The 25,924-nt window shown below is 45.2% G+C and overlaps 1 protein-coding gene across 1 annotated transcript; it reads right to left on the reverse strand.

The window, feature by feature from the left end:
* Positions 1 to 22,578: 22,578 nt before the first annotated feature.
* On the reverse strand, positions 22,579 to 24,661 carry LOC146806351 (uncharacterized). The gene has a single exon (XM_085620632.1). The coding sequence runs from the start codon at positions 24,475 to 24,477 to the stop codon at positions 23,440 to 23,442; it is 1,038 nt and encodes a 345-aa protein (XP_085476758.1). The 5' UTR covers positions 24,478 to 24,661; the 3' UTR covers positions 22,579 to 23,439.
* Positions 24,662 to 25,924: the final 1,263 nt, after the last annotated feature.

A 25,924-nucleotide genomic window follows, 5' to 3' on the forward strand; every position in this document is an offset into this window, starting at 1 on the left:
ACAATTCCACTCCACTCTATCCACACAATTCCACTCCACTCTACACAATGTCACAAAATGACTCACAGCTCCTCTCCACTCCACTCCACACAGTGCCACATAATTCTACTCTACTCCTCACAATGCCACACAGTTCTGCGCCACTCCACACAATGCAACACAATCCAACTCCATGCCACACAATTCCACTCCACTCTACTCCACACAATGGCACTTAATTCACCTCCACTACACTTCACACCAGGATACACAGTTACACCTAACTCCATTCCTCATAACACCACCCAATGCCACACAATTCTACCCCAATCCATGCCATAAACTGCTAACAATTTCCACTCCACTCAACAATATCACACATTTCCACTCCATACCACACAGCTTTAGTCCACTCCACACAATGCTGCTCCTCTCCACTTCACTCCATGCCACACAATTTACCTCCATGCCACACAATTTCCCTACATTCTCATCCACTCCCCACAATGTTACACAATTCCACTCCACTCCACACAATGCCACACAATTTTGTTCCACACCATTCAGCTTCAATCTGTGCCACGCAATTCCACTGCTCGGCATACATTTACACTCCACTCCATTCTACACCACTCAACACAAGTCTACTCCACTCCATGCCCTAAAATGCTAAACATTTCTACACCACTGCTTACAATGCCATACATTTTCACGTGTCTGTATCATACAAATCAACAACAGTTCTACTCCACTTCACACAAAGCCACACAATTGCACTCCACTTCATGCCACACAATTCCACTCCATTCCACCCAACTCCCTACAATGCCACACAATTCCACATCACGTCACTCTACTCCATTCCCTACAATGCCTCACAATTCCACTCCACTCAACGACACACAGTGTCTGATTCACAATGGTAAATTACTTACACTTTTGTGCAAGTTTACCCTTGTTTTGTAATTCAGAAAGTCAGTTTTAATTGTAAGTTTACGAGTACGAAGGCTCTGCTGTCAGGGGGGAAAACTCTGCATATAAGAAGATACAACATGATTATCTTTTTATGTACGTAGTTGCTGCCCCAACTGTGGAGTCTAAACCCTCATCAACATACCAATAAAACAGTTTGATGAATTCCAAATTAAATGTAAACTTACACAAAAGTGTATGTTCACCTTTGTGAATCAGGCTCACAATTCCACTCATGTCCACCACAACACACAAGTCCACACAACTCCACTCCACACAATGCCAGACATGTCCACTGCACTCCATGCAACACAATTCCACACTACCTAATTCCAGTTTTCCACACAATTCCATGCCTAGCCACACAGTGCCACTTTAATATATCCAAACTCCACTCAACTAAACACAATGTCACAAAACTCCTCTCGACTTGATGCCACACAATTTCACTCCATGTCACTGCACTCCTTGGCCCACAATTCCCCTCCACTCCACTTTACACCACACAATGCCACATAGATCCACTTCACTCCACTTCACTCCACTCGACTTAACACAATTTCACACAAATCTACACCACTCCACTCCACTCAATACTACACAATTGCACTCCACAACACACAATTACACTCCACATCACACCATGCAATGGAACACATTCTACTCCATCCATGCCATAAAATGCTAACAACTTCTACTCCACACAATGCCACACATTTCTACTCCACTCCACACAACTTTACACAACTCCACAGAATGCCAAACAATTCCACTCTCCTACTCACAATTCCACTAAACTTCACTCCATCCCACACAATCCCACTTCACTTCCTAGAATGTCACACAATTCCACTCCCACCAATGCCACACAATTCTACTCCAACCCATGCCACAAAATTCCACTCCACTCCACGCCACACAATTCTACTCTGCTCCATGCACTAAAATGCTAAAGATATCCACTCCACTCTACTTCACACAATTCCACACTAATTTGCTCCACTCTACCCCACGCCACACAATTCCATGTCATGACACACAATCCCACTTCATTCCCCATCACTTCATACAATGCCACAAATTCCACTCCCCTTCACACAATGTCACACAGTTCCACTACAGTTCACTCGATCCCACATACTTCAACTGCATTCCACTCCACTGCCCAAAATGTTGCACAATTCCACTCCACACCATTCTACTGCACTCCATCCCACATCACACCACTTAATGCCACACAATTCTACTCCACTCCTGGCACTAAAATGCTAAAGATTCCACTAAACAGAATGCCACACTTTTCCACTGCAGTTCATATCACAGAACTTTACTTCACTCCACACAATGCCTCACAGTTCTGCTCCAATCTAAATAATTCCACTCCACTCCATTCCACAGTTCCACTCCTTTCTATCTAACTCCCCACAATGTCACACTTTTCCACTTCACTCCACTCTACTTCATTCCTTACATTGATACACAATTCAACTCCATGACACACTGGGTCTGATTCACAAAGGTAAGCTTACACTTTCATGTAGGTTTTTATTTGTTTTGGAATTCACAAACTCCATTTTGATAGTAAATTACCAAGTGCGGCGGCTCCAAAGTCGGGGCGGAGAACGCTGCAGATAAAAAGATATGACATGACATGCCTATCCTATCTTTTTATGTGTGTCATTTTCCACTCTGACTGCGGAGTCTCCGAACTCGTAAACTTACTATTAAAATGCAGTTTTGTGAATTCCAAAATAAACGTAAACTTACACAAAAGTTCAATTTTACCTTTGTGAATCAGATCCACAATTCCACTAAACTCCACCACACGACACAACTCTACTGCATTCCACTCCAAACAATGCCAGACATTTCCAGAAAACTCAATGCAACACAGTGCCACACAATGCCACTCTACACAATTCCACAAAATTCCTCACCTAGCAAAACAGTACTACTCAAATGTATCCAAACTCCTCTCCATTCTACTCAACTAAACACAATTCCACTCCACGTCACACAGTGCTATATAATTCCACGTCTCTCCACTCTGCACTACAGAATGATATACAATTCCACTCTACTCTCAATTATGCTTCACAATTCCCCTCCACTACCCTTCACTCCAAACCACACAATGCAAACACAATTCCACTCCATGCCACACAATTCCACTCCCCTCTATTCCACACCACACTACACAAGCGCAATCCACTCCACACAATGCCACACAAGTTTACTCCTCTACACTCCACACAATTCCACTCCATTCCACCTAACTCCCCGACAATGTTACACAATTCCATTGCATTCAATTCCATGACACGCCGGGTCTGATTCACAAAGGCAAACTTACACTTTTGTGGAAGGTTACATTTATTTTGGAAATCACAAACTCCATTTTAATAATAAGTTTACAAATACAGAGGCTCCACAATCGGGGGTGGAGAACTCCTCACATAAATAGATACGACATGCCTATCTCTATATGTGCGTAATTTTCCACCCGACTGCAGAGTCTCTGCACTAGCAAACTTACTGTTAAAATGCAGTTTTCTGAATTCCAAAATAAATGTAAATGTACACAAGTGTAAGTTTACCTATGTGAATCAGGCCCACAATTCCACTCAACTCCACAACAACACACAATTCCATTCCACACCACTCTATGCACCACAGTGCCACACAGTTCTACTCTAGTCCACACAATGCCAGTCATTTCCATCCAAACTCCACTCTACACAACTCAACACAATGCAACACAATTCCACTCCACTCCACACAATGCCATACAGTTCCATTCCACTCCAGGCTACTCAATATCAAACAATTTCACCCCACTCCACACAATTCCAGTCCATTCCATGCCACAAAATGTCATACAATTTCCCTCCACTCCATGCGACACAATACCACTACACACAATACCACACAGTTCCACTCACCTACACTCCATGCCACACAATGCCATACTGTTCCACTCCCCGCTGCTCAATTTAAAAAAAAGTAACTCCACCCCACACAATTCCAGTCCATTGCATTCCAGACCACAAAATGTCATCCAATTTATCTCCACTTCATGCTACACAATTTCACTCTACTCCTTGGCAAACAATACCACTCCACACAATACCACACAGTTCAACTCCACTCTGCGCTATACAATTCCACTCCACTCAACAAAACACAATTCCACTATGCTCTACACAATGCCACACAATTCCACTCCCTCACTATGCCAAATAATTTCACTCTGCTTCATGCCACTCAATTCCAATCCCCTCCAAACCACACAATGCCTTCCAATTCCACTCCTATCCATTCCAAACAGTATCACACAATTTATACTCCACTCCACAGCACCGAATGCTACAGATTCTAATTCACTACTCGCTATACAATGCCAAGAAAGTCCCCTCCACTCTGCACCAGACCACACAATTCCACTACCCTGTCCTTCACGCCACACCACACAATGCAACACAATCCCACTCTATTCCACTCCATGCCACAAAATCCCACGTCATGCTACACAGTCAAAGAATTCCAGTCCACGCCACTCCACACAATGCCATTCCACTCCACACAATGCCACCCAATCACACTAAACTCCACCCCCCACACTGCCACAAAATTCCACTCCACTCCATGCCACACAATTACTCTCCACTCCACTCAATTCCACTTCACTCCAATCTACTCTAGACAATACCAAACAATTTCACTCCATGCTACACAATTCAATGCCACACACCACAATGCCTCAAAATTACAAAATCACTCAACATAATTCCACTTCACTTAACCCCACTGCAATCCCCTCCATTCTACTCTGTGCAACACATTTCTACTCCATGCCACACACTACCATACAATTCCACTCCAATCCACATAGTGCCACACAATTCAACTCCACTTCGACCCACACAATTATTTGTTACTATACTGCACTCCATGACACACAATTACATTGCAATCCATTCCACATCACGCCACACAATGCCACATGATTCTACCCCACCTCATGCCATAAAATGCTAACAATTTCCACTCCACACAATGCTACATATTTCCACTCCAACCCACACATTACTCCACTCCACATAATGCCACACATTTCTACTTCCCTCCACAAAATGCCATACAATTCCACTTGACTTCACTCCACACCACAAAATTCCACTCCATTCTACCTAGCTTCCCACAATGTCGCACAATTCCAGTTCACTCTACTCCATCCCTTACAATGTCACCCAATTCCACTCCACTCAACGACACAATGGGTCTGATTCACAAAGGTAAACTTACACGTTTGTGTAGCTTTACGTTTGTTTTGGAATTCACAAACTCTGTTTTAATAGTAAGGGCACCGCAGTCAGTGGGGGGGGGGGGGGGTTTGGGAGGGTGGGGCGGAGAACTCTGCACAATTTTCCACTCCGACTGTGGAGTCTCTGCACTCGTAAACTTACTGTTAAAATGTAGTTTCGTGAATTTCAAAATAAACATAAACTTACACAAAAGTGCAAGTTTACCTTTGTGAATCAGGTCCACAATTCCACTCAACTTCACCACACGACACAATTCAACACAACTGTACTCCCTTCCATTCCACTCCAAACAATGCAATACATTTCCATTAAACTCAATGCAACACAGTGCCACACAATGCCACTCTACTCAATTCCACGAAATTCCTCACCTAGCAAGACAGTGCCTCTGAAATCTATCCAAACTCGTCTCCATTCCACTTAACTAAGCACAATCACACACAATTCCACTCCACTCTATGCCACACAATGCTATAAAATTCCACGTCTCTCCACTCTGTGCCACAGAATGATATACAATTCCACTCTACTCCACACAGTGCCTCACAATTCCACTCCACTACCCTCCACACCACACAATGGAAACACAATTCCACTCCATGCCACACAATTCCAGTCCATTCCACACATCATAATGCCACACAACCACACAATTCCACTCCACTCTATCCACACAATTCCACTCCACTCTACACAATGTCACAAAATGACTCACAGCTCCTCTCCACTCCACTCCACACAGTGCCACATAATTCTACTCTACTCCTCACAATGCCACACAGTTCTGCGCCACTCCACTCCACACAATGCAACACAATCCAACTCCACGCCACACAATTCCACTCCACTCTACTCCACACAATGGCACTTAATTCACCTCCACTACACTTCACACCAGGATACACAGTTACACCTAACTCCATTCCTCATAACACCACCCAATGCCACACAATTCTACTCCAATCCATGCCATAAACTGCTAACAATTTCCACTCCATTCAACAATATCACACATTTCCACTCCATACCACACAGCTTTACTCCACTCCACACAATGCTGCTCCTCTCCACTTCACTCCATGCCACACAATTTACCTCCATGCCACACAATTTCCCTACATTCTCATCCACTCCCCACAATGTTACACAATTCCACTCCACTCCACACAATGCCACACAATTTTGTTCCACACCATTCAGCTTCAATCTGTGCCACGCAATTCCACTGCTCGGCATACATTTACACTCCACTCCATTCTACACCACTCAACACAAGTCTACTCCACTCCATGCCCTAAAATGCTAAACATTTCTACACCACTGCTTACAATGCCACACATTTTCACGTGTCTGTATCATACAAATCAACAACAGTTCTACTCCACTTCACACAAAGCCACACAATTGCACTCCACTTCATGCCACACAATTCCACTCCATTCCACCCAACTCCCTACAATGCCACACAATTCCACATCACGTCACTCTACTCCATTCCCTACAATGCCTCACAATTCCACTCCACTCAACGACACACACTGTCTGATTCACAATGGTAAATTACTGACACTTTTGTGCAAGTTTACCCTTGTTTTGTAATTCAGAAAGTCAGTTTTAATTGTAAGTTTACGAGTACGAAGGCTCTGCTGTCAGGGGGGAAAACTCTGCATATAAGAAGATACAACATGATTATCTTTTTATGTACGTAGTTGCTGCCCCAACTGTGGAGTCTAAACCCTCATCAACATACCAATAAAACAGTTTGATGAATTCCAAATTAAATGTAAACTTACACAAAAGTGTATGTTCACCTTTGTGAATCAGGCTCACAATTCCACTCATCTCCACCACAACACACAAGTCCACACAACTCCACTCCACACAATGCCAGACATGTCCACTGCACTCCATGCAACACAATTCCACACTACCTAATTCCAGTTTGCCACACAATTCCATGCCTAGCCACACAGTGCCACTTTAATATATCCAAACTCCACTCAACTAAACACAATGTCACAAAACTCCTCTCGACTTGATGCCACACAATTTCACTCCATGTCACTGCACTCCTTGGCCCACAATTCCCCTCCACTCCACTTTACACCACACAATGCCACATAGATCCACTTCACTCCACTCGACTTAACACAATTTCACACAAATCTACACCACTCCACTCCACTCAATACTACACAATTGCACTCCACAACACACAATTACACTCCACATCACACCATGCAATGGAACACCATTCTACTCCATCCATGCCATAAAATGCTAACAACTTCTACTCCACACAATGCCACACATTTCTACTCCACTCCACACAACTTTACACAACTCCACAGAATGCCAAACAATTCCACTCTCCTACACACAATTCCACTAAACTTCACTCCATCCCACACAATCCCACTTCACTTCCTAGAATGTCACACAATTCCACTCCACACCAATGCCACACAATTCTACTCCAACCCATGCCACAAAATTCCACTCCACTCCACGCCACACAATTCTACTCTGCTCCATGCACTAAAATGCTAAAGATATCCACTCCACTCTACTTCACACAATTCCACACTAATTTGCTCCACTCTACCCCACGCCACACAATTCCATGTCATGACACACAATCCCACTTCATTCCCCATCACTTCATACAATGCCACAAATTCCACTCCCCTTCACACAATGTCACACAGTTCCACTACAGTTCACTCGATCCCACATACTTCAACTGCATTCCACTCCACTGCCCAAAATGTTGCACAATTCCACTCCACACCATTCTACTGCACTCCATCCCACATCACACCACTTAATGCCACACAATTCTACTCCACTCCTGGCACTAAAATGCTAAAGATTCCACTAAACAGAATGCCACACTTTTCCACTGCAGTTCATATCACAGAACTTTACTTCACTCCACACAATGCCTCACAGTTCTGCTCCAATCTAAATAATTCCACTCCACTCCATTCCACAGTTCCACTCCTTTCTATCTAACTCCCCACAATGTCACACTTTTCCACTTCACTCCACTCTACTTCATTCCTTACATTGATACACAATTCAACTCCATGACACACTGGGTCTGATTCACAAAGGTAAGCTTACACTTTCATGTAGGTTTTTATTTGTTTTGGAATTCACAAACTCCATTTTGATAGTAAATTACCAAGTGCGGCGGCTCCAAAGTCGGGGCGGAGAACGCTGCAGATAAAAAGATATGACATGACATGCCTATCCTATCTTTTTATGTGTGTCATTTTCCACTCTGACTGCGGAGTCTCTGAACTCGTAAACTTACTATTAAAATGCAGTTTTGTGAATTCCAAAATAAACGTAAACTTACACAAAAGTTCAATTTTACCTTTGTGAATCAGATCCACAATTCCACTAAACTCCACCACACGACACAACTCTACTGCATTCCACTCCAAACAATGCCAGACATTTCCAGAAAACTCAATGCAACACAGTGCCACACAATGCCACTCTACACAATTCCACAAAATTCCTCACCTAGCAAAACAGTACTACTCAAATGTATCCAAACTCCTCTCCATTCTACTCAACTAAACACAATTCCACTCCACGTCACACAGTGCTATATAATTCCACGTCTCTCCACTCTGCACTACAGAATGATATACAATTCCACTCTACTCTCAATTATGCTTCACAATTCCCCTCCACTACCCTTCACTCCAAACCACACAATGCAAACACAATTCCACTCCATGCCACACAATTCCACTCCCCTCTATTCCACACCACACTACACAAGCGCAATCCACTCCACACAATGCCACACAAGTTTACTCCTCTACACTCCACACAATTCCACTCCATTCCACCCAACTCCCTACAATGCCACACAATTCCACATCACGTCACTCTACTCCATTCCCTACAATGCCTCACAATTCCACTCCACTCAACGACACACACTGTCTGATTCACAATGGTAAATTACTTACACTTTTGTGCAAGTTTACCCTTGTTTTGTAATTCAGAAAGTCAGTTTTAATTGTAAGTTTACGAGTACGAAGGCTCTGCTGTCAGGGGGGAAAACTCTGCATATAAGAAGATACAACATGATTATCTTTTTATGTACGTAGTTGCTGCCCCAACTGTGGAGTCTAAACCCTCATCAACATACCAATAAAACAGTTTGATGAATTCCAAATTAAATGTAAACTTACACAAAAGTGTATGTTCACCTTTGTGAATCAGGCTCACAATTCCACTCATCTCCACCACAACACACAAGTCCACACAACTCCACTCCACACAATGCCAGACATGTCCACTGCACTCCATGCAACACAATTCCACACTACCTAATTCCAGTTTGCCACACAATTCCATGCCTAGCCACACAGTGCCACTTTAATATATCCAAACTCCACTCAACTAAACACAATGTCACAAAACTCCTCTCGACTTGATGCCACACAATTTCACTCCATGTCAGTGCACTCCTTGGCCCACAATTCCCCTCCACTCCACTTTACACCACACAATGCCACATAGATCCACTTCACTCCACTCGACTTAACACAATTTCACACAAATCTACACCACTCCACTCCACTCAATACTACACAATTGCACTCCACAACACACAATTACACTCCACATCACACCATGCAATGGAACACCATTCTACTCCATCCATGCCATAAAATGCTAACAACTTCTACTCCACACAATGCCACACATTTCTACTCCACTCCACACAACTTTACACAACTCCACAGAATGCCAAACAATTCTACTCTCCTACACACAATTCCACTAAACTTCACTCCATCCCACACAATCCCACTTCACTTCCTAGAATGTCACACAATTCCACTCCACACCAATGCCACACAATTCTACTCCAACCCATGCCACAAAATTCCACTCCACTCCACGCCACACAAATCTACTCTGCTCCATGCACTAAAATGCTAAAGATATCCACTCCACTCTACTTCACACAATTCCACACTAATTTGCTCCACTCTACCCCACGCCACACAATTCCATGTCATGACACACAATCCCACTTCATTCCCCATCACTTCATACAATGCCACAAATTCCACTCCCCTTCACACAATGTCACACAGTTCCACTACAGTTCACTCGATCCCACATACTTCAACTGCATTCCACTCCACTGCCCAAAATGTTGCACAATTCCACTCCACACCATTCTACTGCACTCCATCCCACATCACACCACTTAATGCCACACAATTCTACTCCACTCCTGGCACTAAAATGCTAAAGATTCCACTAAACAAAATGCCACACTTTTCCACTGCAGTTCATATCACAGAACTTTACTTCACTCCACACAATGCCTCACAGTTCTGCTCCAATCTAAATAATTCCACTCCACTCCATTCCACAGTTCCACTCCTTTCTATCTAACTCCCCACAATGTCACACTTTTCCACTTCACTCCACTCTACTTCATTCCTTACATTGATACACAATTCAACTCCATGACACACTGGGTCTGATTCACAAAGGTAAGCTTACACTTTCATGTAGGTTTTTATTTGTTTTGGAATTCACAAACTCCATTTTGATAGTAAATTACCAAGTGCGGCGGCTCCAAAGTCGGGGCGGAGAACGCTGCAGATAAAAAGATATGACATGACATGCCTATCCTATCTTTTTATGTGTGTCATTTTCCACTCTGACTGCGGAGTCTCTGAACTCGTAAACTTACTATTAAAATGCAGTTTTGTGAATTCCAAAATAAACGTAAACTTACACAAAAGTTCAATTTTACCTTTGTGAATCAGATCCACAATTCCACTAAACTCCACCACACGACACAACTCTACTGCATTCCACTCCAAACAATGCCAGACATTTCCAGAAAACTCAATGCAACACAGTGCCACACAATGCCACTCTACACAATTCCACAAAATTCCTCACCTAGCAAAACAGTACTACTCAAATGTATCCAAACTCCTCTCCATTCTACTCAACTAAACACAATTCCACTCCACGTCACACAGTGCTATATAATTCCACGTCTCTCCACTCTGCACTACAGAATGATATACAATTCCACTCTACTCTCAATTATGCTTCACAATTCCCCTCCACTACCCTTCACTCCAAACCACACAATGCAAACACAATTCCACTCCATGCCACACAATTCCACTCCCCTCTATTCCACACCACACTACACAAGCGCAATCCACTCCACACAATGCCACACAAGTTTACTCCTCTACACTCCACACAATTCCACTCCATTCCACCTAACTCCCCGACAATGTTACACAATTCCATTGCATTCAATTCCATGACACGCCGGGTCTGATTCACAAAGGCAAACTTACACTTTTGTGGAAGGTTACATTTATTTTGGAAATCACAAACTCCATTTTATTAATAAGTTTACAAATACAGAGGCTCCACAATCGGGGGTGGAGAACTCCTCACATAAATAGATACGACATGCCTATCTCTATATGTGCGTAATTTTCCACCCGACTGCAGAGTCTCTGCACTAGCAAACTTACTGTTAAAATGCAGTTTTCTGAATTCCAAAATAAATGTAAATGTACACAAAAGTGTAAGTTTACCTATGTGAATCAGGCCCACAATTCCACTCAACTCCACAACAACACACAATTCCATTCCACACCACTCTATGCACCACAGTGCCACACAGTTCTACTCTAGTCCACACAATGCCAGTCATTTCCATCCAAACTCCACTCTACACAACTCAACACAATGCAACACAATTCCACTCCACACAATGCCATACAGTTCCATTCCACTCCAGGCTACTCAATATCAAACAATTTCACCCCACTCCACACAATTCCAGTCCATTCCATGCCACAAAATGTCATACAATTTCCCTCCACTCCATGCGACACAATACCACTACACACAATACCACACAGTTCCACTCACCTACACTCCATGCCACACAATGCCATACTGTTCCACTCCCCGCTGCTCAATTTTAAAAAAAGTAACTCCACCCCACACAATTCCAGTCCATTGCATTCCAGACCACAAAATGTCATCCAATTTATCTCCACTTCATGCTACACAATTTCACTCTACTCCTTGGCAAACAATACCACTCCACACAATACCACACAGTTCAACTCCACTCTGCGCTATACAATTCCACTCCACTCAATAAAACACAATTCCACTATGCTCTACACAATGCCACACAATTCCACTCCCTCACTATGCCTATTAATTTCACTCTGCTTCATGCCACTCAATTCCAATCCCCTCCAAACCACACAATGCCTTCCAATTCCACTCCTATCCATTCCAAACAGTATCACACAATTTATACTCCACTCCACAGCACCGAATGCTACAGATTCTAATTCACTACTCGCTATACAATGCCAAGAAAGTCCCCTCCACTCTGCACCAGACCACACAATTCCACTACCCTGTCCTTCACGCCACACCACACAATGCAACACAATCCCACTCTATTCCACTCCATGCCACAAAATCCCACGTCATGCTACACAGTCAAAGAATTCCAGTCCACGCCACTCCACACAATGCCATTCCACTCCACACAATGCCACCCAATCACACTAAACTCCACCCCCCACACTGCCACAAAATTCCACTCCATTCCATGCCACACAATTACTCTCCACTCCACTCAATTCCACTTCACTCCAATCTACTCTAGACAATACCAAACAATTTCACTCCATGCTACACAATTCAATGCCACACACCACAATGCCTCAAAATTACAAAATCACTCAACATAATTCCACTTCACTTAACCCCACTGCAATCCCCTCCATTCTACTCTGTGCAACACATTTCTACTCCATGCCACACACTACCATACAATTCCACTCCAATCCACATAGTGCCACACAATTCAACTCCACTTCAACCCACACAATTATTTGTTACTGTACTGCACTCCACGACACACAATTACATTGCAATCCATTCCACATCACGCCACACAATGCCACATGATTCTACCCCACTCCATGCCATAAAATGCTAACAATTTCCACTCCACACAATGCTACATATTTCCACTCCAACCCACACATTACTCCACTCCACATAATGCCACACATTTCTACTTCCCTCCACAAAATGCCATACAATTCCACTTGACTTCACTCCACACCACAAAATTCCACTCCACTCTACCTAGCTTCCCACAATGCCGCACAATTCCAGTTCACTCTACTCCATCCCTTACAATGTCACCCAATTCCACTCCACTCAACGACACAATGGGTCTGATTCACAAAGGTAAACTTACACTTTTGTGTACCTTTACGTTTGTTTTGGAATTCACAAACTCTGTTTTAATAGTAAGGGCACCGCAGTCGGTGGGGGGGGGGGGTTTGGGAGGGTGGGGCGGAGAACTCTGCACAATTTTCCACTCCGACTGTGGAGTCTCTGCACTCGTAAACTTACTGTTAAAATGTAGTTTCGTGAATTTCAAAATAAACATAAACTTACACAAAAGTGCAAGTTTACCTTTGTGAATCAGGTCCACAATTCCACTCAACTTCACCACACGACACAATTCAACACAACTGTACTCCCTTCCATTCCACTCCAAACAATGCAATACATTTCCATTAACCTCAATGCAACACAGTGCCACACAATGCCACTCTACTCAATTCCACGAAATTCCTCACCTAGCAAGACAGTGCCTCTGAAATCTATCCAAACTCGTCTCCATTCCACTTAACTAAGCACAATCACACACAATTCCACTCCACTCTATGCCACACAATGCTATAAAATTCCACGTCTCTCCACTCTGTGCCACAGAATGATATACAATTCCACTCTACTCCACACAGTGCCTCACAATTCCACTCCACTACCCTCCACACCACACAATGGAAACACAATTCCACTCCATGCCACACAATTCCAGTCCATTCCACACATCATAATGCCACACAACCACACAATTCCACTCCACTCTATCCACACAATTCCACTCCACTCTACACAATGTCACAAAATGACTCACAGCTCCTCTCCACTCCACTCCACACAGTGCCACATAATTCTACTCTACTCCTCACAATGCCACACAGTTCTGCGCCACTCCACACAATGCAACACAATCCAACTCCACGCCACACAATTCCACTCCACTCTACTCCACACAATGGCACTTAATTCACCTCCACTACACTTCACACCAGGATACACAGTTACACCTAACTCCATTCCTCATAACACCACCCAATGCCACACAATTCTACCCCAATCCATGCCATAAACTGCTAACAATTTCCACTCCACTCAACAATATCACACATTTCCACTCCATACCACACAGCTTTACTCCACTCCACACAATGCTGCTCCTCTCCACTTCACTCCATGCCACACAATTTACCTCCATGCCACACAATTTCCCTACATTCTCATCCACTCCCCACAATGTTACACAATTCCACTCCACTCCACACAATGCCACACAATTTTGTTCCACACCATTCAGCTTCAATCTGTGCCACGCAATTCCACTGCTCGGCATACATTTACACTCCACTCCATTCTACACCACTCAACACAAGTCTACTCCACTCCATGCCCTAAAATGCTAAACATTTCTACACCACTGCTTACAATGCCATACATTTTCACGTGTCTGTATCATACAAATCAACAACAGTTCTACTCCACTTCACACAAAGCCACACAATTGCACTCCACTTCATGCCACACAATTCCACTCCATTCCACCCAACTCCCTACAATGCCACACAATTCCACATCACGTCACTCTACTCCATTCCCTACAATGCCTCACAATTCCACTCCACTCAACGACACACAGTGTCTGATTCACAATGGTAAATTACTTACACTTTTGTGCAAGTTTACCCTTGTTTTGTAATTCAGAAAGTCAGTTTTAATTGTAAGTTTACGAGTACGAAGGCTCTGCTGTCAGGGGGGAAAACTCTGCATATAAGAAGATACAACATGATTATCTTTTTATGTACGTAGTTGCTGCCCCAACTGTGGAGTCTAAACCCTCATCAACATACCAATAAAACAGTTTGATGAATTCCAAATTAAATGTAAACTTACACAAAAGTGTATGTTCACCTTTGTGAATCAGGCTCACAATTCCACTCATGTCCACCACAACACACAAGTCCACACAACTCCACTCCACACAATGCCAGACATGTCCACTGCACTCCATGCAACACAATTCCACACTACCTAATTCCAGTTTTCCACACAATTCCATGCCTAGCCACACAGTGCCACTTTAATATATCCAAACTCCACTCAACTAAACACAATGTCACAAAACTCCTCTCGACTTGATGCCACACAATTTCACTCCATGTCACTGCACTCCTTGGCCCACAATTCCCCTCCACTCCACTTTACACCACACAATGCCACATAGATCCACTTCACTCCACTCGACTTAACACAATTTCACACAAATCTACACCACTCCACTCCACTCAATACTACACAATTGCACTCCACAACACACAATTACACTCCACATCACACCATGCAATGGAACACCATTCTACTCCATCCATGCCATAAAATGCTAACAACTTCTACTCCACACAATGCCACACATTTCTACTCCACTCCACACAACTTTACACAACTCCACAGAATGCCAAACAATTCCACTCTCCTACTCACAATTCCACTAAACTTCACTCCATCCCACACAATCCCACTTCACTTCCTAGAATGTCACACAATTCCACTCCCACCAATGCCACACAATTCTACTCCAACCCATGCCACAAAATTCCACTCCACTCCACGCCACACAATTCTACTCTGCTCCATGCACTAAAATGCTAAAGATATCCACTCCACTCTACTTCACACAATTCCACACTAATTTGCTCCACTCTACCCCACGCTACACAATTCCATGTCATGACACACAATCCCACTTCATTCCCCATCACTTCATACAATGCCACAAATTCCACTCCCCTTCACACAATGTCACACAGTTCCACTACAGTTCACTCGATCCCACATACTTCAACTGCATTCCACTCCACTGCCCAAAATGTTGCACAATTCCACTCCACACCATTCTACTGCACTCCATCCCACATCACACCACTTAATGCCACACAATTCTACTCCACTCCTGGCACTAAAATGCTAAAGATTCCACTAAACAGAATGCCACACTTTTCCACTGCAGTTCATATCACAGAACTTTACTTCACTCCACACAATGCCTCACAGTTCTGCTCCAATCTAAATAATTCCACTCCACTCCATTCCACAGTTCCACTCCTTTCCATCTAACTCCCCACAATGTCACACTTTTCCACTTCACTCCACTCTACTTCATTCCTTACATTGATACACAATTCAACTCCATGACACACTGGGTCTGATTCACAAAGGTAAGCTTACACTTTCATGTAGGTTTTTATTTGTTTTGGAATTCACAAACTCCATTTTGATAGTAAATTACCAAGTGCGGCGGCTCCAAAGTCGGGGCGGAGAACGCTGCAGATAAAAAGATATGACATGCCTATCCTATCTTTTTATGTGTGTCATTTTCCACTCTGACTGCGGAGTCTCTGAACTCGTAAACTTACTATTAAAATGCAGTTTTGTGAATTCCAAAATAAACGTAAACTTACACAAAAGTTCAATTTTACCTTTGTGAATCAGTTCCACAATTCCACTAAACTCCACCACACGACACAACTCTACTGCATTCCACTCCAAACAATGCCAGACATTTCCAGAAAACTCAATGCAACACAGTGCCACACAATGACACTCTACACAATTCCACAAAATTCCTCACCTAGCAAAACAGTACTACTCAAATGTATCCAAACTCCTCTCCATTCTACTCAACTAAACACAATTCCACTCCACGTCACACAGTGCTATATAATTCCACGTCTCTCCACTCTGCACTACAGAATGATATACAATTCCACTCTACTCTCAATTATGCTTCACAATTCCCCTCCACTACCCTTCACTCCAAACCACACAATGCAAACACAATTCCACTCCATGCCACACAATTCCACTCCCCTCTATTCCACACCACACTACACAAGCGCAATCCACTCCACACAATGCCACACAAGTTTACTCCTCTACACTCCACACAATTCCACTCCATTCCACCTAACTCCCCGACAATGTTACACAATTCCATTGCATTCAATTCCATGACACGCCGGGTCTGATTCACAAAGGCAAACTTACACTTTTGTGGAAGGTTACATTTATTTTGGAAATCACAAACTCCATTTTAATAATAAGTTTACAAATACAGAGGCTCCACAATCGGGGGTGGAGAACTCCTCACATAAATAGATACGACATGCCTATCTCTATATGTGCGTAATTTTCCACCCGACTGCAGAGTCTCTGCACTAGCAAACTTACTGTTAAAATGCAGTTTTCTGAATTCCAAAATAAATGTAAATGTACACAAGTGTAAGTTTACCTATGTGAATCAGGCCCACAATTCCACTCAACTCCACAACAACACACAATTCCATTCCACACCACTCTATGCACCACAGTGCCACACAGTTCTACTCTAGTCCACACAATGCCAGTCATTTCCATCCAAACTCCACTCTACACAACTCAACACAATGCAACACAATTCCACTCCACTCCACACAATGCCATACAGTTCCATTCCACTCCAGGCTACTCAATATCAAACAATTTCACCCCACTCCACACAATTCCAGTCCATTCCATGCCACAAAATGTCATACAATTTCCCTCCACTCCATGCGACACAATACCACTACACACAATACCACACAGTTCCACTCACCTACACTCCATGCCACACAATGCCATACTGTTCCACTCCCCGCTGCTCAATTTAAAAAAAAGTAACTCCACCCCACACAATTCCAGTCCATTGCATTCCAGACCACAAAATGTCATCCAATTTATCTCCACTTCATGCTACACAATTTCACTCTACTCCTTGGCAAACAATACCACTCCACACAATACCACACAGTTCAACTCCACTCTGCGCTATACAGTTCCACTCCACTCAACAAAACACAATTCCACTATGCTCTACACAATGCCACACAATTCCACTCCCTCACTATGCCAAATAATTTCACTCTGCTTCATGCCACTCAATTCCAATCCCCTCCAAACCACACAATGCCTTCCAATTCCACTCCTATCCATTCCAAACAGTATCACACAATTTATACTCCACTCCACAGCACCGAATGCTACAGATTCTAATTCACTACTCGCTATACAATGCCAAGAAAGTCCCCTCCACTCTGCACCAGACCACACAATTCCACTACCCTGTCCTTCACGCCACACCACACAATGCAACACAATCCCACTCTATTCCACTCCATGCCACAAAATCCCACGTCATGCTACACAGTCAAAGAATTCCAGTCCACGCCACTCCACACAATGCCATTCCACTCCACACAATGCCACCCAATCACACTAAACTCCACCCCCCACACTGCCACAAAATTCCACTCCACTCCATGCCACACAATTACTCTCCACTCCACTCAATTCCACTTCACTCCAATCTACTCTAGACAATACCAAACAATTTCACTCCATGCTACACAATTCAATGCCACACACCACAATGCCTCAAAATTACAAAATCACTCAACATAATTCCACTTCACTTAACCCCACTGCAATCCCCTCCATTCTACTCTGTGCAACACATTTCTACTCCATGCCACACACTACCATACAATTCCACTCCAATCCACATAGTGCCACACAATTCAACTCCACTTCGACCCACACAATTATTTGTTACTATACTGCACTCCATGACACACAATTACATTGCAATCCATTCCACATCACGCCACACAATGCCACATGATTCTACCCCACCTCATGCCATAAAATGCTAACAATTTCCACTCCACACAATGCTACATATTTCCACTCCAACCCACACATTACTCCACTCCACATAATGCCACACATTTCTACTTCCCTCCACAAAATGCCATACAATTCCACTTGACTTCACTCCACACCACAAAATTCCACTCCATTCTACCTAGCTTCCCACAATGTCGCACAATTCCAGTTCACTCTACTCCATCCCTTACAATGTCACCCAATTCCACTCCACTCAACGACACAATGGGTCTGATTCACAAAGGTAAACTTACACGTTTGTGTAGCTTTACGTTTGTTTTGGAATTCACAAACTCTGTTTTAATAGTAAGGGCACCGCAGTCAGTGGGGGGGGGGGGGGGGGTTTGGGAGGGTGGGGCGGAGAACTCTGCACAATTTTCCACTCCGACTGTGGAGTCTCTGCACTCGTAAACTTACTGTTAAAATGTAGTTTCGTGAATTTCAAAATAAACATAAACTTACACAAAAGTGCAAGTTTACCTTTGTGAATCAGGTCCACAATTCCACTCAACTTCACCACACGACACAATTCAACACAACTGTACTCCCTTCCATTCCACTCCAAACAATGCAATACATTTCCATTAAACTCAATGCAACACAGTGCCACACAATGCCACTCTACTCAATTCCACGAAATTCCTCACCTAGCAAGACAGTGCCTCTGAAATCTATCCAAACTCGTCTCCATTCCACTTAACTAAGCACAATCACACACAATTCCACTCCACTCTATGCCACACAATGCTATAAAATTCCACGTCTCTCCACTCTGTGCCACAGAATGATATACAATTCCACTCTACTCCACACAGTGCCTCACAATTCCACTCCACTACCCTCCACACCACACAATGGAAACACAATTCCACTCCATCCCACTCCACGCCACACAATTCCAGTCCATTCCATACATCATAATGTCACACAACCACACAATTCCACTCCACTCTATCCACACAATGCCGCACAATTCCACTCCACTCAACTCCATGACACACTGGGTCTAATTCACAAAGGCAAACCTACACTTTTGTGTATGTTTACATTTGATTTGGAATTCACAAGCTCTGTTTTAATAGTATGTTTACAAGTATTAAGACTCCGCAGTCAGGGGGGAAGGGGGGTGGCAGAGCACTCTGCATATAAAAAGATATGACATGCCTGTCTTTTTATGTGCATAGTTTTACACCGACTGCAAAATCTCCATACTCGTAAGCGTATTATAAAAATGCAATTTTGTGAATTCCAAAATAAATGTAAACTTACACAGAAGTGTATATTTGCCTTTGTAGATCAGGCCCACAATTTCCCTCAATTCCACTACAACACACAATTGCACTGCACCACTCACGTATTTATTCATTTTTTTTCTTCTATTGGGTGAAACAGGAGAGCACTCCTGTCCAATGAGGTGCAAGGCAACATCCCAGAGCATGCATAATCTTCTCCCAGAAAACATTATTCCTCCAAAATTAATCATGGCTGAAATCTCAGCAGAGCATAAAGAGCTAATTCAACTCTCAGTATGGCTCGTTTCCATAGCTTTCCACTCACTCACATCTGCAAACTCCTGCCTTCAGCCCCATATCTGGCTGGGTCAGAGGGTATGGGGCAGATTGACCTGACATTCCCTGCCAGACCCAGTCCCCCTTTGAAGCTTCATGCTTTACGACCCCTCTGTCCTGCTCTGGCACAAGTGTGCAGCAGAGACCTCTCCACCAGATAGCCTCTCCCGGGGTCACTTCATTTAAGCAACCTGGCACATCCTGTTAACTCTGACTAATGAGGGAGGACTAGAGGAAGGCTGAATTTTGGCATACAGAAAAGAAAGTCTTATAACTTCTGTTCTGCAAACACAATTCTACTCCACCCCACTCCTTTCTGAGCTATCCAATTCCAGTCCATTCCACACCACGCGACACAATTCTTCTCCACTCCATGCCACACAATTCCACTCGACTCAACTTTCACAAATCCACAGTTCCACTCTACAAAACTTTCCTCCACTTCACACAATTCCACTCCACTCCTCACACTGCCACACAATTCCACCCCACTTATCTCCACACCACACAATCCCACTCCATGCTTTACAATTCCCCTCCACTCCAAACCACACAATGCAAACACAATTCCACTCCATGCCACACAATTCCCATTCCACCTAACTCCCCAACAATGTTACACAATTCCATTGCATTCATTTCATTTCATGACACGCCGAGTCTGATTCAAAGGCAAACTTACACTTTTGTGGAAGTTTACATTTACTTTGGAAATCACAAACCCCATTTTAATAATAAGTTTACAAATACAGAGGCTCCACAATCGGGGGCGGCGAACTCCTCACATAAATAGATACGACATGCATATCTCTATGTGCGTAATTTTCTGCAGTGCCACTCCACACAATACAATGTCACTCCTACCATGCTGCTCCACTCCGGCAAGAACTATCGGTCTTGCCAATGCTTGTTTCTTTTACACTAAGCACTCCATGAGAGTTCATGTGTTTTCCAGCTGTCTCCTTCATGTTTTTCTCTTGGCCCCTCCACCGCGCCCCATGTTAATCTTGCCTGTGTGCTGCTCCCCTAAGCCGCTCTATGTTGTTCCTGCCCTTGTGTGCTTCTCCCCGCGTTGCTTTTAACCCAGTGAGCTGCTCCCTGTTCCACGGTGTGCTTTCTCTCACCCATGTGCTTTTTTTTACCCCGTCCTCTGTGATCCTTCCGCCCACCAGTGCCCTGTGTTGTTTCCACCCCCGCTCTCTTTGTTGCGCACACGCGCTACTTATTGGGGTTTTTTAATGCTTTGGCGCTAACTTTTTTTTATTGATCAACCCAATTTAAATCAGAAAAACGCACATGTTTTGGCCCATGTATGTGTGGTGCACACGCCTATAAAATAACACACCCACTGCACCTGCAAAACACCACAGCATCGCTAAAAACAAATGGCAAAGTCAATAGTTCCCAAAGACAAGGCAGATTCAATTTGCCAATGCTTGTTTTAAATGACCCTTGCTAAGAAAAACCCTGGTGTTTACAAGGGGTTCTGCAGACAAACGTGCGAAAATTCCAATATCTTACGATCTGAGAAGTTTCTGCAAGAATTGTGTAAGTGCACTTTAGAGAATGTGAGACGCTTCCTCTGGGCTTCGTTGGAGATTGGGAGGACGGAGAACCGACCACTAAGATCACTGTAGACAACTGACCACACACCCACACACATGCATGAGCACACACACACACACACAGAACCACCCCCGGCCCCCAGCCTTGCAAGCGACGGGCAGCAGACCCTCGAGTTAGTAAATAAACTTTTATTGATTCTAGTTATTTCAAACCATAACAATTTAGCACAGACATTTACAGTGATTAAAACACAGCCGAGTCTATGACGTCACAGTTGAACAATGTGAGTGTACCTTGAAGAGCTGGGATGTATTGTGGGGACCCTTCAGGACAACCAGTAAACTCTACGACTTTTAGTGATCCTATTCCGAGGCACAAAGACCGATAGATTGTTGCACAAACAAAAGTCTTAGGAAGAAAAAAACAAATATTTTATGTGGGAGAAGCTGACACCTGTGCCATACAATTTACACCTTAGTTGGGGTGGTGCAGAGAATTAGGAGGCACCCGATTACCTCCTGCAGCCCAAACACTTCTCTTAGAACTGACCGAGGCTGTCTTTGTGTGCAGTAAACTCTGCCACTGCATGCACTGCAGTACACACCCACGCTGTTTGTGTGCCGTTAACTCTGGGCACTGCACGCACTGCAGTCCACACCCACGCTGTCTGTGTGCAGTTAACTCTGGCACTGCACGCACTGCTGTCCACTCTCGCGATGTCTGCGTGCAGTAAATTCTGGCACTGCACGCACTGCTGTCCACTCTCGCGCTGTGTGCAGTTAATTCTGGGCACTGCATGCAGTGCGGTCCACACCCACCTGTCTATGTGCAGTTCATTCTGGGCACCGCATGCAGTGCGGTCCACACCCACGCCGTCTGTGTGCAGATGAGTCTGTAGTTGGAAAGCAAGGCTGGCTCAGGGGATGGTTGCCACACTGGCATGTTTCCAGGTGTCCAGGGATGTGGATGAGTCGATGGAGGCGCTGGTATTGGTGTTAATGCGTTGCTGTCCTTTGGTGACGGTGGGAGGGGGGTACGGCCAGATGGGGTCCCTACCGCGCCCGCTGTTCCTCGATGAGGCGCTGCGCCTCCTTCTTGGACACGTACTTGGCCCAGGGGTGCCTCAGGATGCGGCTGCCGTCTCCCCTCCTCGCACAGGCCTCCACGTTGTCCAGGAGCTCCTGCCGGCCCAGGTAGAGGCCGCTGCGGCCCGGCAGGTGGAAGGCGAAGGCCGCGTTGTTCCACAGCCAGCGGTCGTAGGTCTGCGTGGGTTCACCCTTGGATTGCGCCAATGGCTTCTTCTCCAGGGCGCCCCCGGAGAGTTGCCAGGGGAAGCGGTCACTCAGTGACTCGGGGCTCCAGGTGATGACGCCGGGGCGCCCGAAGGGCCCCTGGGGGTCCAGGGTGGGCAGGTGGTCGAAGTCCCGGCAGTCGGGGCTGTGGATGAGGATCCAGTGGACCACCTCCAGGGTGTAGGCCTCGGTGCCCAGCACCCTCAGCACAGGCCGCCTCCCTCCACAGAGCTGAAGGCGGTAGGCCGTGAGCAGCTCCTTGACGCGGAAGGAGAACTGGAAGTTGCCGTAGCGGGACTCGGGGCTGAGCGCAGGGGAGTTGGCCATCATGTTCCGCAGCTCCCAGGTTTCTTTCCGGGAGAGACCCCCCATGCTGGCCCGCACCTCCGGGCCGACAGCCCCGGCGAACTTTCTGAGGCGCCTCCTCTTCAGGTTGTCTAGGTCCTGGGACGGCAGGTGCACCCCCCAGCAGGACACCCGCAGGAGCCGGGGCTCCCCGTTCAGCAGGAAGGGCCTGTCCCAGCCGCGGATGTGCTCGTCCTGCAGGATGTGCAGGAACCTGTCCCGGACGGTGACATGTTTCAGCCGCACCACCTGCAGCGGCTTCGTCTCCAGGCGCCGGTACACCTGGATGATGGGGGCCAGGCGGGGGCTGCATCCCTTGGGCCCCCAGTCAGACCCCCGCTTCTTGAACTCATCCAGGACTTGGTCGAGCTCTAGGAACTCCCCCTCGCAGAACAGGGACGCGCTCCTCGGCCGCTGGGGGTACAGGGGGTCGTCACCCTGCAGGGGCATCATTGTGACTTCGAACCGGGGGTCGCCGCGCTCTCTTGTGAGATGAAGCTGCGGGGCTCTCTCTCGTGCGTGATGAAGCTGCGGTCTCTCTTTCCTTGGAGAGCGCTGCGTCTCTGCTGTCCTGCGGTCTGGCCTTTCTCCGGTTCTATAATCCCAATACTTCTCCGGCCCTCTCCGCAGCTCTCTCTCTCGCTCTCCCTCTTTGAGTGCCTCCTCTGCAACTCTTCTGGGTTTTATCTTGTCTCCCCCTCCCCCCTCATGCCTCCCATTGGCCAGTATCGCTGCCCGTGGCCTTGTAACTCAAGCCCTTATCACCGCTTGTCTCCGCCCCCAGCCCTAGAAAAGAGGTGCAGAACACCCCCCCCCCCCAAAAAGAAAAAAAAAATGCACACAAGGGAGCAAACAGCACTTTCGCTGTCGTGATGTGTTCATTCATATAGCGCTTTCCTTACTTCTAGGGCTGCTGGTGGGCGCTCTTGTATATTAACTTTATTTTTAAGCATAAAAGTAAAGTTTATTGAAGAGAATATGCATTTACATTTGAAAAGATAATCATTACGTATATACCCATAAATATGAAATGGAAAAAATGTAGAAAGTAAAATAATAAATATGCGGGAAGAACCCCCCTAAGGAAAAATGCAGACAAGGGAGCAAACAGCACTTTTGGTGTCGTGATGTATTCATTCATAGAGCGCTTTCCTCACTTCTCTTGAGGCCTAAAGCACTTTCTTGGTAGGTCAGATCTGTTTCTGTAGCGCTTCAAACCAGAATGGGGTCTTCAAGCGCTCTGGATTCTAACAGGTTCCCGGACTCCCTTTGCACTGTATGATTGAATGGCTGCTGACTGTGGTTTGGCTTATATGGGACTTGCATTTATTTACATTTGTTGTGTACTTCCGGAGGGACCCCCATTCCAATGAAAGAGAGGCCCTGGAGCTCAGGGGGTCAGCCATCCTAGTCAATGTCCCCAGAATCCCTTGCGGTGTATGCAGAGTGGTCTGCCTGCCTGTGCCCGCTGCTGTATCCCACAGGGATGCCTTCTGCATGGCCCAGGGGCGCGTGCGCCCGCGCCAGTGTACATGGATGCATGCATCCAGCATGGCCCACTGAAGCATGCCCGCGCCAGTGTACACTGATGCATGCATTCAGCATGGTCCAGTGTCGCATGCGTGCGCACCAGTGTACATACATGGATGCATGCATTCAGCATGGCCCACTGAAGCATGCGCGCGCATTTGTGTACATGGATGCATGCATTTAGCATGGCCCAGTGACGCATACGTGCGCACCAGTGTACACAAATGGATGCATGCATTCAGCATGGCCCAGCGGCGCGTGCTTCCACACCAGTGTACATGGATGCATTCAGCATGGCCCAGTGACGCATACGTGCGCACCAGTGTACACACATGGATGCATACTTTCAGCATGAACCAGCGGCGCATGC

The sequence above is a fragment of the Triturus cristatus genome, chromosome 8 (genome assembly GCF_964204655.1).
Source record: "Triturus cristatus chromosome 8, aTriCri1.1, whole genome shotgun sequence".
NCBI classification, from domain to species: Eukaryota; Metazoa; Chordata; class Amphibia; order Caudata; family Salamandridae; genus Triturus; species Triturus cristatus.